Here is a 13,820-nt window from a genome sequence, read left to right as displayed (position 1 = left end):
GCTACTTCCTTGCTGAGCGGCCTTTCAGGTTATGTCGATATAGGACTCGTTTTACTGTGGATGTCGATACTTTTGTACCTGTTTCCTCCAGCATCTTCACAAGGTCCATTGCTGTTGTTCTGGGATTGATTTGCACTTCTCGCACCAAATTATGTTCATCTCTAGGAGACAGAACGTGTCTCCTTCCTGAGCGGTATGACGGCTGCGTGGTCCCATGATGTTTATACTTGTGTACTATTGTTTGTACAGATGAACGTGGTACCTTCAGGCGTTTGGAAATTGCTCCCAATGATGAACCAGACTTGTGGAGGTCTACAATTGTTTTTCTGAGGTCTTGGCTGATTTCTTTTGATTTTCCCATGATGTCAAGCAAAGTGGCACTGATTTTGAAGGTAGGCCTTGAAATACAGTGGGGGAAAAAAGTATTTAGTCAGCCTCAAATTGTGCAAGTTCTTCCACTTAAAAAGATGAGAGAGGCCTGTAATTTTCATCATAGGTACACGTCAACTATGACAGACAAAATGAGAAAAAAAAATCCAGAAATATTTTAATGCATTTTTTATGAATTTATTTGCAAATTATGGTGGAAAATAAGTATTTGGTCAATAACAAAAGTTTCTCAATACTTTGTTATATACCCTTTGTTGGCAATGACACAGGTCAAACGTTTTCTGTAAGTCTTCACAAGGTTTTCACACACTGTTGCTGGTATTTTGGCCCATTCCTCCATGCAGATCTCCTCTAGAGCAGTGATGTTTTGGGGCGGTCTTTGGGCAACACAGACTTTTAACTCCCTCCAAAGATTTTCTATGGGGTTGAGATCTGGAGACTGGCTAGGCCACTCCAGGACCTTGAAATGCTTCTTACGAAGCCACTCCTTCGTTGCCCGGGCGGTGTGTTTGGGATCATTGTCATGCTGAAAGACCCAGCCACGTTTCATCTTCAATGCCCTTGCTGATGGAAGGAGGTTTTCACTCAAAATCTCACAATATATGGCCCCATTCATTCTTTCCTTTACACGGATCAGTCGTCCTGGTCGCTTTGCAGAAAAACAGCCCCAAAGCATGATGTTTCCACCCCCATGCTTCACAGTAGGTATGGTGTTCTTTGGATGCAACTCAGCATTCTTTGTCCTCCAAACACGACGAGTTGAGTTTTTACCAAAATGTTATATTTAGGTTTCATCTGACCATATGACATTCTCACAATCCTCTTCTGGATAATCCAAATGCACTCTTCAGACGGGCCTGGACATGTACTGGCTTAAGCAGGGGGACACATCTGGCACTGCAGGATTTGAGTCCCTGGCGGCGTAGTGTGATACTGATGGTAGGCTGTGTTACTTTGGTCCCAGCTCTCTGCAGGTCATTCACTAGGTCCCCCTGTGTGGTTCTGGGATTTTTGCTCACCGTTCTTGTGATAATTTTGACCCCACGGGGTGAGATCTTGCGTGTAGCCCCAGATCGAGGGAGATTATCAGTGGTCTTGTATGTCTTCCATTTCCTAATAATTGCTCCCACAGTTAATTTCTTCAAACCAAGCTGCTTACCTATTGCAGATTCATTCTTCCCAGCCTGGTTCAGGTCTACAATTTTCTTTCTGGTGTCCTTTGACAGCTCTTTGGTCTTGGCCATAGTGGAGTTTGGAGTGTGACTGTTTGAGGTTGTGGACAGGTGTCTTTTATACTGATAACAAGTTCAAACAGGTGCCATTAATACAGGTAACGAGTGGAGGACAGAGGAACCTCTTAAAGAAGAAGTTACAGGTCTGTGAAAGCCAGAAATCTTGCTTGTTTGTAGGTGACCAAATACTTATTTTCCACCATAATTTGCAAATAAATTCATAAAAAATCCTACAATGTGATTTTCTGGGGGAAAAAAATTCTTAATTTGTCTGTCATAGTTGACGTGTACCTATGATGAAAATTACAGGCCTCTCTCATCTTTTTAAGTGGGAGAACTTGCACAATTGGTGGCTGACTAAATACTTTTTTTCCCCACTGTACATCCACAGGTACAACTCCAATTGACTCAAATGATGTCATGGCTTTAGAAGCTTCTAATAGGCTAATTAACATAATTTGAGTCAATTGGAGGTGTACCTGTGGATGTATTTCAAGGCCTACCTTCAAACTCAAGCCATGACATCATTTTCTGGAATTTTCCAAGCTGTTTAAAGCCACAGTCCACTTAGTGTATGTAAACTTCTGACCCACTGGAATTGTGATACAGTGAATTATAAGTGAAATAATCTGTCTGTAAACAATTTTTGGAAAAATTACTTGTGTGATGCACATAGTAGATGTCCTAACCGACTTGCCAAAACTATAGTTTGTTAACAAGCAATTTGTGGAGTGGTTAAAAACTAGTTTTAATGACTCCAACCTAAGTGTTTGTAAACTTCCGACTTCAACTGTATTTTAGGCCATAACTGAATATACAATATTCTGCACTTACAGTGCCTTGCTAAATTATTCACCCCCCTTGCCAATTCTCCTATTTTGTTGCCTTACAACCTGGAATTAAAACTGATTTTTTGGGGCGTTATCATTTGATTTACACAACATGCCTACCATTTTGTAGATGCAAAATATTTGGAGGTGAAACAAACAAGAAATAAGACAAAAAAACTGAAAACTTGAGCATGCATAACTATTCACCATATGTAGTGTCTTGTGGTCGGGTGCTTTGCAGTTGCCAAATCTTTTCTGCCTCCTGAGGGGGAAGGGATGCTGACGTGCCCTCTTTACAACTGTGTGGGGGTGTGTGGACAATGTTAATTCTTTAGTGATGTGGACACAGAGGAACTTGAAGCTATCTACCCACTTCGCTACAGTTCCATCGTTGTGGATTGGTGCGTCCTCGGCCCTCAGTTTCCTGTAGTCCATGATAAGCTTATTTGTCTTGCTGACATTGAGGGAGAGGTTGTTCACCTGGCACCACACTGCCAGATCTCTGACCTCCTCCCTATAGGCTGCCTCATCGTCGTGCCCCATAATATCTTGCCCTGTGCCCTCACTAATTTGTAGCAAAATTTCACTAGACTGTTAGCCTTCCATTATTGAATATGAGACTATTGCAAACATGTTTGGGCCTTCCTCTGACACCGCCTGGTGTAGAGGTCCTCGCAGGTGTAACATTTATTGACAATTTTGATACCTTTATAAGGAGGGTTACTGGATCATTTCACAGCCTTATAAGGCAGCGTTGAAACAATGACTTATCAATGACCCAAACCCAGCTCAGGTAATCCCTATCATTGTGTCACTGAGTGGTCATAATGCTTGAGTAAAGGTACATTATCCCAGGGGCGTTGGAAAACACAATGTAAGTAACCCAATTGATGTCCCTCTAACTGCCCTGAATGCCTCTGCTGATCCTACAGCTATTGTGTGCAGTAATCATGTGACTATGAACCAAAGTTATACTGTTAGCACTGAGGTGGTGTGCCCTAGTAGGGAAGTCCACTATGTGCAGCTCACCCTGCACTAACATAAATAACATGAGCATGTCTACTTCTGCTAAGCTTCCCAGTAAAGCAATGAAAACAATCAAGCATCCCAGAAAAGTGCTAAAAATAGCCCACATTAATATGTAGCTTAAGAAACAAGGTTCATGAAATCAATAACAGATGACATTCAATATCTGAAACTCACTTAGACAATACCTTTGACGATACAATGGTAGCAATACATGGTTATAACATCTACAGAAAAGACAGAAATGCCAAAGGTGGAGGTGTTGCCATTTATATTCAGAACCACATTCCTGTAAAGCTTAGAGAGGATCCCATGTTCAATACTGTTGAAGTAATATGGCTACAGGTTCATTTACCTCACCTAAAGCCTATTATTGTGGGAAGCTGCTATAGACCAGCGCTAACTGTCAGTATCTGGATAACGTGTGAAATGCTTGATAATGTATGTGATTATCAACAGAGAGATATATTTTCTGGGTGATTTAAATATTGACTGAGTTTCATCAAGCTGACCACTCAAGAAAAAGCTTCAAACTGTAACTAGTGCATGCAAAATGGTTCAGGTTATCAGTCAACCTACCAGGGAAGCAACAGACAGCAAAGGAATGAAAAAATCAACATGTATTGATCACATCTTTTGTAATACTTCAGAAATTTGCTTTAAAGCAGTATCCAAATCCATTGGATGTAGTGATCACAATATAGTAGCCATATCTAGGAAAACCAAAGATCCGAAGTCTGGGCCTAAGATAGTGTATAAAAGGTCATACAATAAGATTTGTAGTAATTCTTATGTTGATGATGTAAATAATATTTGCTGGTCTGTGGTGTGTAATGAGGAGCAACCAGACACTGCACTTGACACATTCACGAAATTGCTTATTCCAGTTACTAATAAGCATGCACCCGTTAAGAAAATGACTGTAAATACGGTTAAATTGAAAAATTGTATGGTTGAGAGGGATGAGGCAAAAGGAATGGCAAATAAGTCTTGCTGCACAACGGATTGCCAAACGTACTGCAAATTGAGAAATCATGTGACTAAACTGAATAAAAATAAACTATACTATCAAACAAATATATATATATAAATTATATAAAGAATGAGAGTAAAAAGCTTTGGCACACTTTAAATGACATTTTGGGCAAAAAGGCAAACTCAGCTCCATCATTTAATGAATCATATAGCTAATTCATCACAAAACCCATTGATATTGCCAGTTACTTTAATTCATTTTTAATTGGCAAGATTAGCATGAGATGCCAGCAACAAACGCTGACTCTACAAATCCAAGTATAACTGATCAAATTATGAAAGACAAGCGTTGTAATTTTGAATTCCGTAATGTGGTGTGGAAGAAAGGACAAAATTATTGCTGTCGATCAACAATGACAAGCCACCGGGGTCTGCCAACTTGGACGGAAAATTACTGAGGATAATAGCGGACGATTTTGCCACTCCTTCAATTTTTGCCATATCTTCAATCTAAGCCATCTTAAAAGTGTATGCCCTCATGCGTTGAGGGAAGCAAAAGTAATTCCACTTCCCAAAAATTGTAAAGCCTCCTTTACTGGTTCAAATAGCCAACCAATCAGCCTGTTACCAACCCATAGTAAACATTTGGGAAAAATGGTGTTTGACCAGATACAATGCTATTTTACAGTAAACAAATTGACAACATACTTTCAGCACGCTTATATGGAAGGACATTCAACAAGCATGGCACTTACACAAATGACTGATGATTGTCTGAGAGAAATTGTTTATAAAAATAGCTAGTTTGTTAGACTTCAGTGCGGCTTTTGACATTATCAATCATAGTCTGCTGATGGAAAACGTATGTGTTATGGCTTTACACCCCCTGCAATATTATGGATAAAGATTTACCCGTCTAACAGAACACAGAGGGTGTTTTTTAATGGAAGCATCTCCAACATAATCCAGGTAGAATCATTAATTCCCCAGGGCAGCTGTCTAGGCCCATTACTTTTTTCAGTCTTTACTAATCACTATGTATGCGGATGATGCAACACGATACACGACAGCTACTACAGCAAGTGAAATCACTGCAACACTTAACAAAGAGCTGCAGTTAGTTTCTGAATGGGTGGCAGGGAATGAGTTAGTCCTAAATATGTATTTGTGTAAAGCCTACCCCCGCTCCCCCCCCCCTCCAGTGCTCGACATCGCCGGTCTACTAACCACCGGTCCTGGCAACCATCATTATGCACACCTACTCCCCAAATATTACGCACACCTACTCCCCATCAATATACACACCTGGACTTCATCATCACATTGATTACCTTCCCTCTATTTAGCCCTCAGTAGCCTCAGTCATCAGGCAGTATTGGTTTGTTTTCATGTTCAGTATGCTACTCATGTTTTGTTCATCTGCCTTGTCTTATTATTAAACTCTCTTTCTGCACCTGCTTCCTGACTCACTGTGTATACATCATAGTTTGGGACGAATCATAAACCCTAAACCTCAACTAAATATTGTAATGAATAATGTGGAAATTGAGCAAGTTAAGGTGACTAAAATGCTTGGAGTAACCCTGGATTGTAAACTGTCATGGTCAAAACATGTTGATACAACAGTAGCTAAGATGGGGAGAAGTCTGTCCATAAAAAAGCACTGCTCTGCCTTTTTAACAACACTATCAACAAGGCACGTCCTGCAGGCTCTAGATTTGTTGCACCTGGACTACTGCTCAGTCGTGTGGTCAGGTGCCACAAAGAGGGACCTAGGAAAATTACAATTGGCTCAGAACAGGGCAGCACGGCTGGCCCTTAAATCTACATGGAGAGCTAACATTAATTGTATGCATGTAAATCTCATGGCTCTTCTTAATCCCCAAATCAAGAACAGACTATGGGAGGCGCACTGTACTACATCGAACCATGACTACATGGAACTCTATTCCACATCAGGTAACTGATGCAAGCAATAGAATCAGATTTAAAAACAGGTAAAAATACACCTTATGGAACAGCGGGACTGTGAAGAGACACACACAGGCACAGACACACATCCACATGATAAGACACTCTCTCTACACACACGTACACATGGATTTTGTATTGTAGATATGGGATAGTAGAGTAGTGGCCTGAGGGAACACACTTATTTTATTGTGTAAAGGTTTATGAAATGTAATGTCATCTATTATTTTAAATTGTATATAACTGCCTTAATGTTGCTGTACCCCATCAAGAGTAGCTGCTGCCTTGGCAGCAGCTAATTGGGATCCTTAATAAATACAAATACAAATACGTACGGTCACTGTGGGGATGACGTCATCGATGCACTTATTAATGAAGCTCGTGACTTGTGTGGTAAACTCCTCAATGTCATTGGATGAATCCCGGAACATATTCCAGTCTGTGCTAGTGAAACAGTCCTTAGCATCAGCCATATTAGACAAGTTCCATATTGAGCGTGTGACTGGTACTTCTTGTTTGAGTTTTTGCTTGTAAACAGGAATCAGGAGGATAGATATATGGTCTGATTTGCCAAAGGGAGAGGGCCTTTTATGCGTTTCTGTGTATGAAGTAAAGGTGAAATACAGTTTTGTTGCCTCTAGTTGCACTGGTGACATGCTGGTAAAAAGGAGGTAAAACAGATTTCAGTTTCCCTGCATTAAAATCACTTGCCATGAGAAATCCAGCCTCTGACTGTCAATTTTCTTGTTTGCTTATGGCCCTATACAGCTCGTTGAGTGCGGTCTTGGTGCCATAATAGGTTTGTGGTGGTAAATAGACAGCTACAAAAAATATGGTAAAAAGTATGGTCTGCAGCTTATCAAGAGGTATTCTAAGGTGAGCAAGAACTTGATAATTCCTTAACATTAGAGATCGCGCCTCAGCTGTTGTTAACAAAGAGATACACCCCTCCCCCTCTCACCTTACAAGAATCTGCCGTCCAATCTTGACGACGCATAGAAAAATCTGTGAGTTGTATATCTATGTCCTCGTTCAGCCACGACTACGAGAAACATATGATATTACAGTTTTTCAGGTTCCGTTGATAGGATAGTCTCGAACGGAGTTCATCCAGTTTGTTCTCCAGTGACTGCATGTTCTCCAACAAAACAGAGGGCAATGACGGTCTACATGCTTGGTGACATAGTCTCATCATGACGCTGCCTCGCTTGCCTCTCTTTCACTGCCGCCTCCTGTTTCGAGTCCCGGGGATCAGGGCCTTGTCAGGGATAGAATGTCCAGAACTGCCAACTTGTTGAAGTAGATATTGTCATCCAATTTGAGGTTAGTGATCGCTGTTCTGATGTCCAGAAGTTGTTTTCGGTCATAGGAAATGATGGCAGAACCAAAAAAAGTTAAGATCAGCGTAGAAACACACACAAAATAGCAGAATTGGTCAGGAGCCTGTAAGACTGCAGCTATCCACTGCAGTGCCATCCTGACCAGCCCTTTATGCACTTAATGAAGACCGGGGTGAATGCGACGGGTTGATTGTGATTTGGGCATTTCATCTTGTTTTTTTGGGCACTGGGACGATGGTGGTCTCTTTGAAGCGGCTTTGTAAGTGTTCACTCTTTTGAAAGTTTTCCTTACGTCAGCCTCTGAGAGCAAAAGCACCTGGTCGTCCGGAGCAGCAAGAGTTTTCCTTGATGGCTCGGTATTGTCTGCCTCAAAGTGATCATAGAATGTGTTAAGCTTTTCTGGGATGGAGGCACGGTGGGCACCACACAGCTGGATTTGCCTTTGTAGTCCGTGATAGTCTGTTGTCCTTGTCACATGCGTCACAAGTCTGAGTTGTCAACCATCAATTACATTTTGAGTCTGTATAGTTTTTTTGCATCCCTAATGGATTTGCGGAGCGCGTACATGCTTGTCATCTGTCGTTCATTCTGCTGACATTGAATGCTGCACTACGTGCTCTCAGCATGGTATGGTTATTTCTGTTCATCCAGGGTTTTTGGGGTATGTTTGGATTATTATTGTGGGTGCAACATCATCAACACATGTCCTAATGAAGCCTGTGACTGATGATGTATATTCCTCAATGTTGATGGATTAGTCCTGGGTGGATGAATATTTGAACATATTCTCAAAACAGTCCTGAAGCACTGGGACTGCCTCTGTCCAGCGCCTCACTATTCTCTGTGTTGGTGGCTCCCTCTTGAGTTGCTGCTTGTAGGCGGGGAGTAGGAACAGAGAGACATGCTCTGATTGGCCGAAGTGGGGGCGGGGGATGGCTTTGTATGCATCACGGATGTTGGTGTATACATGGTCCAGCACGTTCTTTTCTTCTTCTTGTGGGGCAGGATAATTGTTGGTGATATAAAAATGTTTGTTAAAAATTGACATGCTTGGTTAAAATCACCAGTGACAATAAAGACTACTTCCGGGTGAGAGGATTCTTGCTGCTAATGATCTTGTACAGTTCATTGATTGCCACCTTGGTGTTTGTATATAGTGGGGCATTTTAGCATCATAAACTCCAGGTTGGGTGAACAGGAACTCGAGATGTTTTCAACTTCGGTACACCATGATTTGTTGATGAGGAAGCATACCCCTCCCCCCTATTCTTACCAGAAGCCACCTTTCGATCCATACAGAAAATGGAAAAGCTGTCTGGTTGAATAGCAGAGTCAAGTTTTTCTCTGTAAGAAAAAGACACAGGAAAAGACACTTTGTGAACTCAGAGCAAGGCTTCAATCACCGTTATTTTCCAGTGATTGGACGTTAGCCATCAGGATACTAGGAAGAGGAGGCTGTGTAGCCCGTCTTTTCAGCTAGCTTGGAGTCCCCCTTTCCTTCCTATTCTTCATCGCCGGTGTAATTATTGCACAAACATTCTGAGAGAAAAAGTCATAATTTAAAAAATAGCCATAAAAAAGCAGCCGAGCAGGAACCGGCAAGACACACGCCCTCCTCAGCGTTTCCATCTATGTGTATGTGTGTGTGAGAGAGATTTCAGAATCTGACTGTCTCTCTGTTGATTGTTTGTTGTTGACAGGATTTACGAGCGAATAATAGACCCACCTCAGATGGATCTGACCCTGGGCAGTGGAGTGTGGCTGGGTCAGCATAGCCACAAGCACGGCCTCTTCAAGGTAAAACAAACATAATTTCACCACCATATACACGATCACTGTAACCATATAACCTCAAGCATGCATGGCTTCTTCAAGGTAAAACAGTCTTCACTCTCTTGTCATTCTATGCATGGCAGTACCATTCTTTCTCTCCATAAATATGATTTTACTAGCCTAACCCTGAATTAAGAACAAATATCTCATGTACTTGCTCACCACCTATGACAATGTAGCCAAATGTGTCCTTTGTTGCATGGTCATCTAGTGATTGCCAGGTAAAACTGCCCTACCGTTACTACACATCTATACTCATATAACCTACCCTGTCAAGGTCAAAGTGTCTGTACACTATAGACTACCACAGTATGAGTCATAATACCCATAAAACCTAGATGTCAAACAGGAAAATGGTTCCAATAATGTTTCTACCATTCATTTATCCCATAGGGGATTTTAGAAAAACTTAAAATAAGGGCTGTGATACGTGAAGGCTTACCCTGGCATGACACTTTGATGATCGTGTAAATTTCTCTAGCACAAGGTGAGTTTTATCAATATATTCGCCTCTATGTATCCCCCAAAAATGAATGCTAATTAGCTGCTAATGTGACTATTATAAAGAACTACAAATGCCATGATGATCTGGACGAGACTGCCAAATCGAGGCAAAGGTAAGAATCTCTGTATTAACAATATAATGTTATCTAAATGTAGTAATGAATAAATAGGCTTCATTTCTGTGAACTGTCTTGTGCAGATTCTAAATTGACACAATACCTGTTAGCAAAGGTATCAGCTAGAGATGACATGCAGGAGCTTGCAGCGATTTGTCTACTTTGATGCTAATTAGCATTTTAGAATCTGATAGTAAATAGAGCTGAATATATTGATAAAAATCACTTTGTCCGAGAGAGATTTACATGGTTATCAAAACATCACGCCTGGATAAGCCTACACGAAACACAGCCCTTATTTTAAGTGTTTCTAAGATCCCCTATAGGAAAATTGAGTGGTGGATAAACTATTGGAACCATTTCCCTCTTTGACCGCTAAGTATTATGGATATTATGATATTATGGCTCTATTTATCACCATCAATAACAACACCATGCTATGGTAAGACTCCACATAATGTAACCTCAATGTAGCCTGAGGGGTTAAACACGGAAGACACATATCAGTTGAATGCATTCAGTTAGACTGACTAGGTATCCCCCTTTCCCTTTATCCGTTATTATTGAGAGAGGGGTAGGGAGAAAGAGGAATGGGATGTAGTACCGAGATAGAAAAATAGGGAGGGGTATAGAGGTGGAGAGAGATCAACTGACCGACATTCCTTACTGAGCAGTCGATGGCCTCTTTTCTATCTTGATTTCATCTCATGTATTGATCAGCAATACAGCGTAGAGCCTGAATAGATTATCCCATGCCTCCCATGCCACCCACAGTCTGTCAGTGCCTGCATCCATTTGGGACACAGCCAGTGTCATCTTCTATTCTCCACAGCATCTGTAGTACCCATACCTTGTAGTATGCTCTCTCTATCCGTATGATGATTACTGGGCCCACGCAAAGCATCAAGAAATCCCCTTCTCTTTATCTGAGGAAGAAAAACTCAGTATTCAAAGCAGTAGCTGTCTAGCTCCAGTCTAAGGTGCAGGAGCGTTTACATTAGAGTTGATGGGAAGAGCAGCGACAGATGGCCTAGAAACCTAGAAATGTTCAAGGTGTGACTGTGGATGAGGGAGGAGGGTATTTGTTTTGCTGTGTTCAGAGATGGATTTGGTGCAGGAAATGTGCTGGAAATTCAATCTCACCTACAGTATATATTTTTTACAACCACTTATTCACAGCTCATGCTATAGCTTTATTTAAACATAAAGGCCATATTATGCATTCCTAATCCATTACCTACAGCTGTCTCTAAAATGTAATAAGTTGGCTTTACTTTAAAAAAGTAAGAACAACAATTTCTACAATGTCTATATTGTGTACAGTGTACAACATATATTTAGGTTAGGACACTTGTCAGCATTTACATTGTAGAGAGTGTTACAATAATGTTCGCTTGGAGTAACATACAGTAGTTCTCTATAAGATTGGCTACTGTATCTAAACCATGGCCATAGGGCAGTTCAGGCAAATGCCAGATCGGCTGATCTTTAGCCCATTGGGACTGTCTAAATTGGGTTTCAAGCACATAATTATGATTATTTGACTAAAAATGGGGGCCTCAAGAAATAAAATAATGGCTGTTGAGTTAAGAAGTGCCCAGACCGATGTCTGGTCCCAGTCCGTCCCTGAATTAAATGCTTATACAAATATTTCAAATCCATTGTTGCTCTATATGCATCGACAATGCATTGCACATACAGTAGGTGTATATGGGTTTGCGACTGAATAAGGGCATTATGAAACAATGCATGTAGATGTTAAAGCATGGATGTTCATGTATTCATTTAGATCTGTCTATACCAATTACTGTGAGCTTATCTGGGAGAAGAAGCGAAGCTGTTATTGTTGTTGTTGTTGTTGTGGCAAATTCGTCCTCATACTGATCAAAGAACAAAAGTATTTCCAGAGTTTTTGTAGAATTAAGATAGACTTTATTACAATAGACAAAGCCGAGGTGGTTTGCAAAGCATCTCCTTTTCCACCCCCCAGCTCTCAGTTTATATAGTCATTTTACATACATTTCTGCTTAACCCCTCCCTCTTGGGTTCTCCAGTTTCCACCTGTTGATCACTCCTTCCTTAGTTTATGATAGTGGCGAAGTCTGACTTCTCCTCTATGTATTCAGTTTGGAAACTGGTGGTGCAATCAATCAAGCCCTGTCATGTAAAAATAATCATGTTCAGTTTGAACTCTGTTCAACCCCGGCTCACCCTGGCTTGACCTGGAGATTGATTGTTGGACATGGCAGGTCCACACTCTCTCAAACATACCCAAGCCCAACCCCTCTCTCCCCTCCCGTCATGCTGTAGTTAATCATGTTTAGTCTGAACTCTGTTCAACTCTGGCTCCGTTTTCAGCAACAGTCTGGTTTCAGTCACTGATAAGGTAGGACAGCCGTGGATTAGGGAGGAGCGAGGAATTTGACCCGAAGTCAGGTCAGATGAAAACAGTCCTATTTAGCACACAATGACTACACCAGTGAGAGGAACCAAATAAGTTCTTGCCTAGCAACAGAGATGTACCCATGTTTAACCCTGGCTCCGTGTTCGTCATGTTGTGATTAACTTTGTTTATCTTATAGTTTACTGAAAAATCCTCATCAATCCCCCCTTTGGGACATAAAAATCAACATGTTCATGATATAAGGCACAATCCTTGCATTAACATTCTATTTTTCAAACAGTAAGATTAAAAGTTTTCTACTCAAAATAAACCATATACGTGTATGCTAACACATTAAAACTAACGTAGCGTTGTTTTAACCATAATATCTATTTAAGGCAGTTATCTTGCGATTGTATACGCAATACCAGGGCATGTTGAGAAAAGTGTCAACATCTTTAGCTCACATAACTTCTTTACCCATATCACAAGTAGTATAACAATCAAAATAATCAATATCATGATCTAATACATTAATTGAAGTGTCAACATCTTTAGTTATTAACATATTAATAACTTACTCAAATCAATCACAACTCATAATCATAATACAATTAATTATCCAAATAAAATTTAGAATGACAATTCTTAGTGATTCATATTGGTCCTATCACTCAAAGTTAAAACCTCAACTTAGCACCCATTGACACTGGCAGAATGTACATGTATATTAACATACAGTGTAATTATCCATAATTCCAGCCTTAGCTTCCTCATAAAGAGATAAACTTCAGATCAGTATCTCAATGCATTCTTAGTCTAAATTACTATAAATTTAGCAGTGTGTAGACCTGATACCCCAAATAACATCCCCTTCCTTCCCCGGCACTCAATATTCTGGTGTCTCTTCATTATGTTCTTCAGATAGCTTCATACACTGCTCAAAAAAATAAAGGGAACACTTAAACAACACAAAAAGTCAATCACACTTCTGTGAAATCAAACTGTCCACTTAGGAAGCAACACTGATTGACAATAAATTTCACATGCTGTTGTGCAAATGGAATAGACAACAGGTGGAAATTATAGGCAATTAGCAAGACACCCCCAATAAAGGACTGGTTGTGCAGGTGGTGACCACAGACCACTTCTCAGTTCCTATGCTTCCTGGCTGATGTTTTGGTCACTTTTGAATGCTGGCGGTGCTTTCACTCTAGTGG

The 13,820-nt window shown here is 40.7% G+C and overlaps 1 protein-coding gene across 1 annotated transcript in view; it reads left to right on the top strand.

Moving 5' to 3' along the window:
• LOC121579071 (protein kinase C-binding protein NELL1-like) overlaps positions 1–13,820 on the top strand; it is a 519,122-nt gene that overhangs the window by 220,664 nt on the left and 284,638 nt on the right. The window contains exon 5 of the mRNA XM_041893338.1: positions 9,465–9,561. Coding sequence (XP_041749272.1) covers positions 9,465–9,561 — 97 coding nt within the window. The remainder of the gene's footprint in view (positions 1–9,464; positions 9,562–13,820) is intronic.

This window comes from Coregonus clupeaformis, chromosome 3 (assembly GCF_020615455.1).
Source record: "Coregonus clupeaformis isolate EN_2021a chromosome 3, ASM2061545v1, whole genome shotgun sequence".
Lineage (NCBI taxonomy): Eukaryota > Metazoa > Chordata > Actinopteri > Salmoniformes > Salmonidae > Coregonus > Coregonus clupeaformis.
Note: the sequence above shows the minus strand (reverse complement) of the source record. Positions and strands in the feature narration are given on the sequence as shown.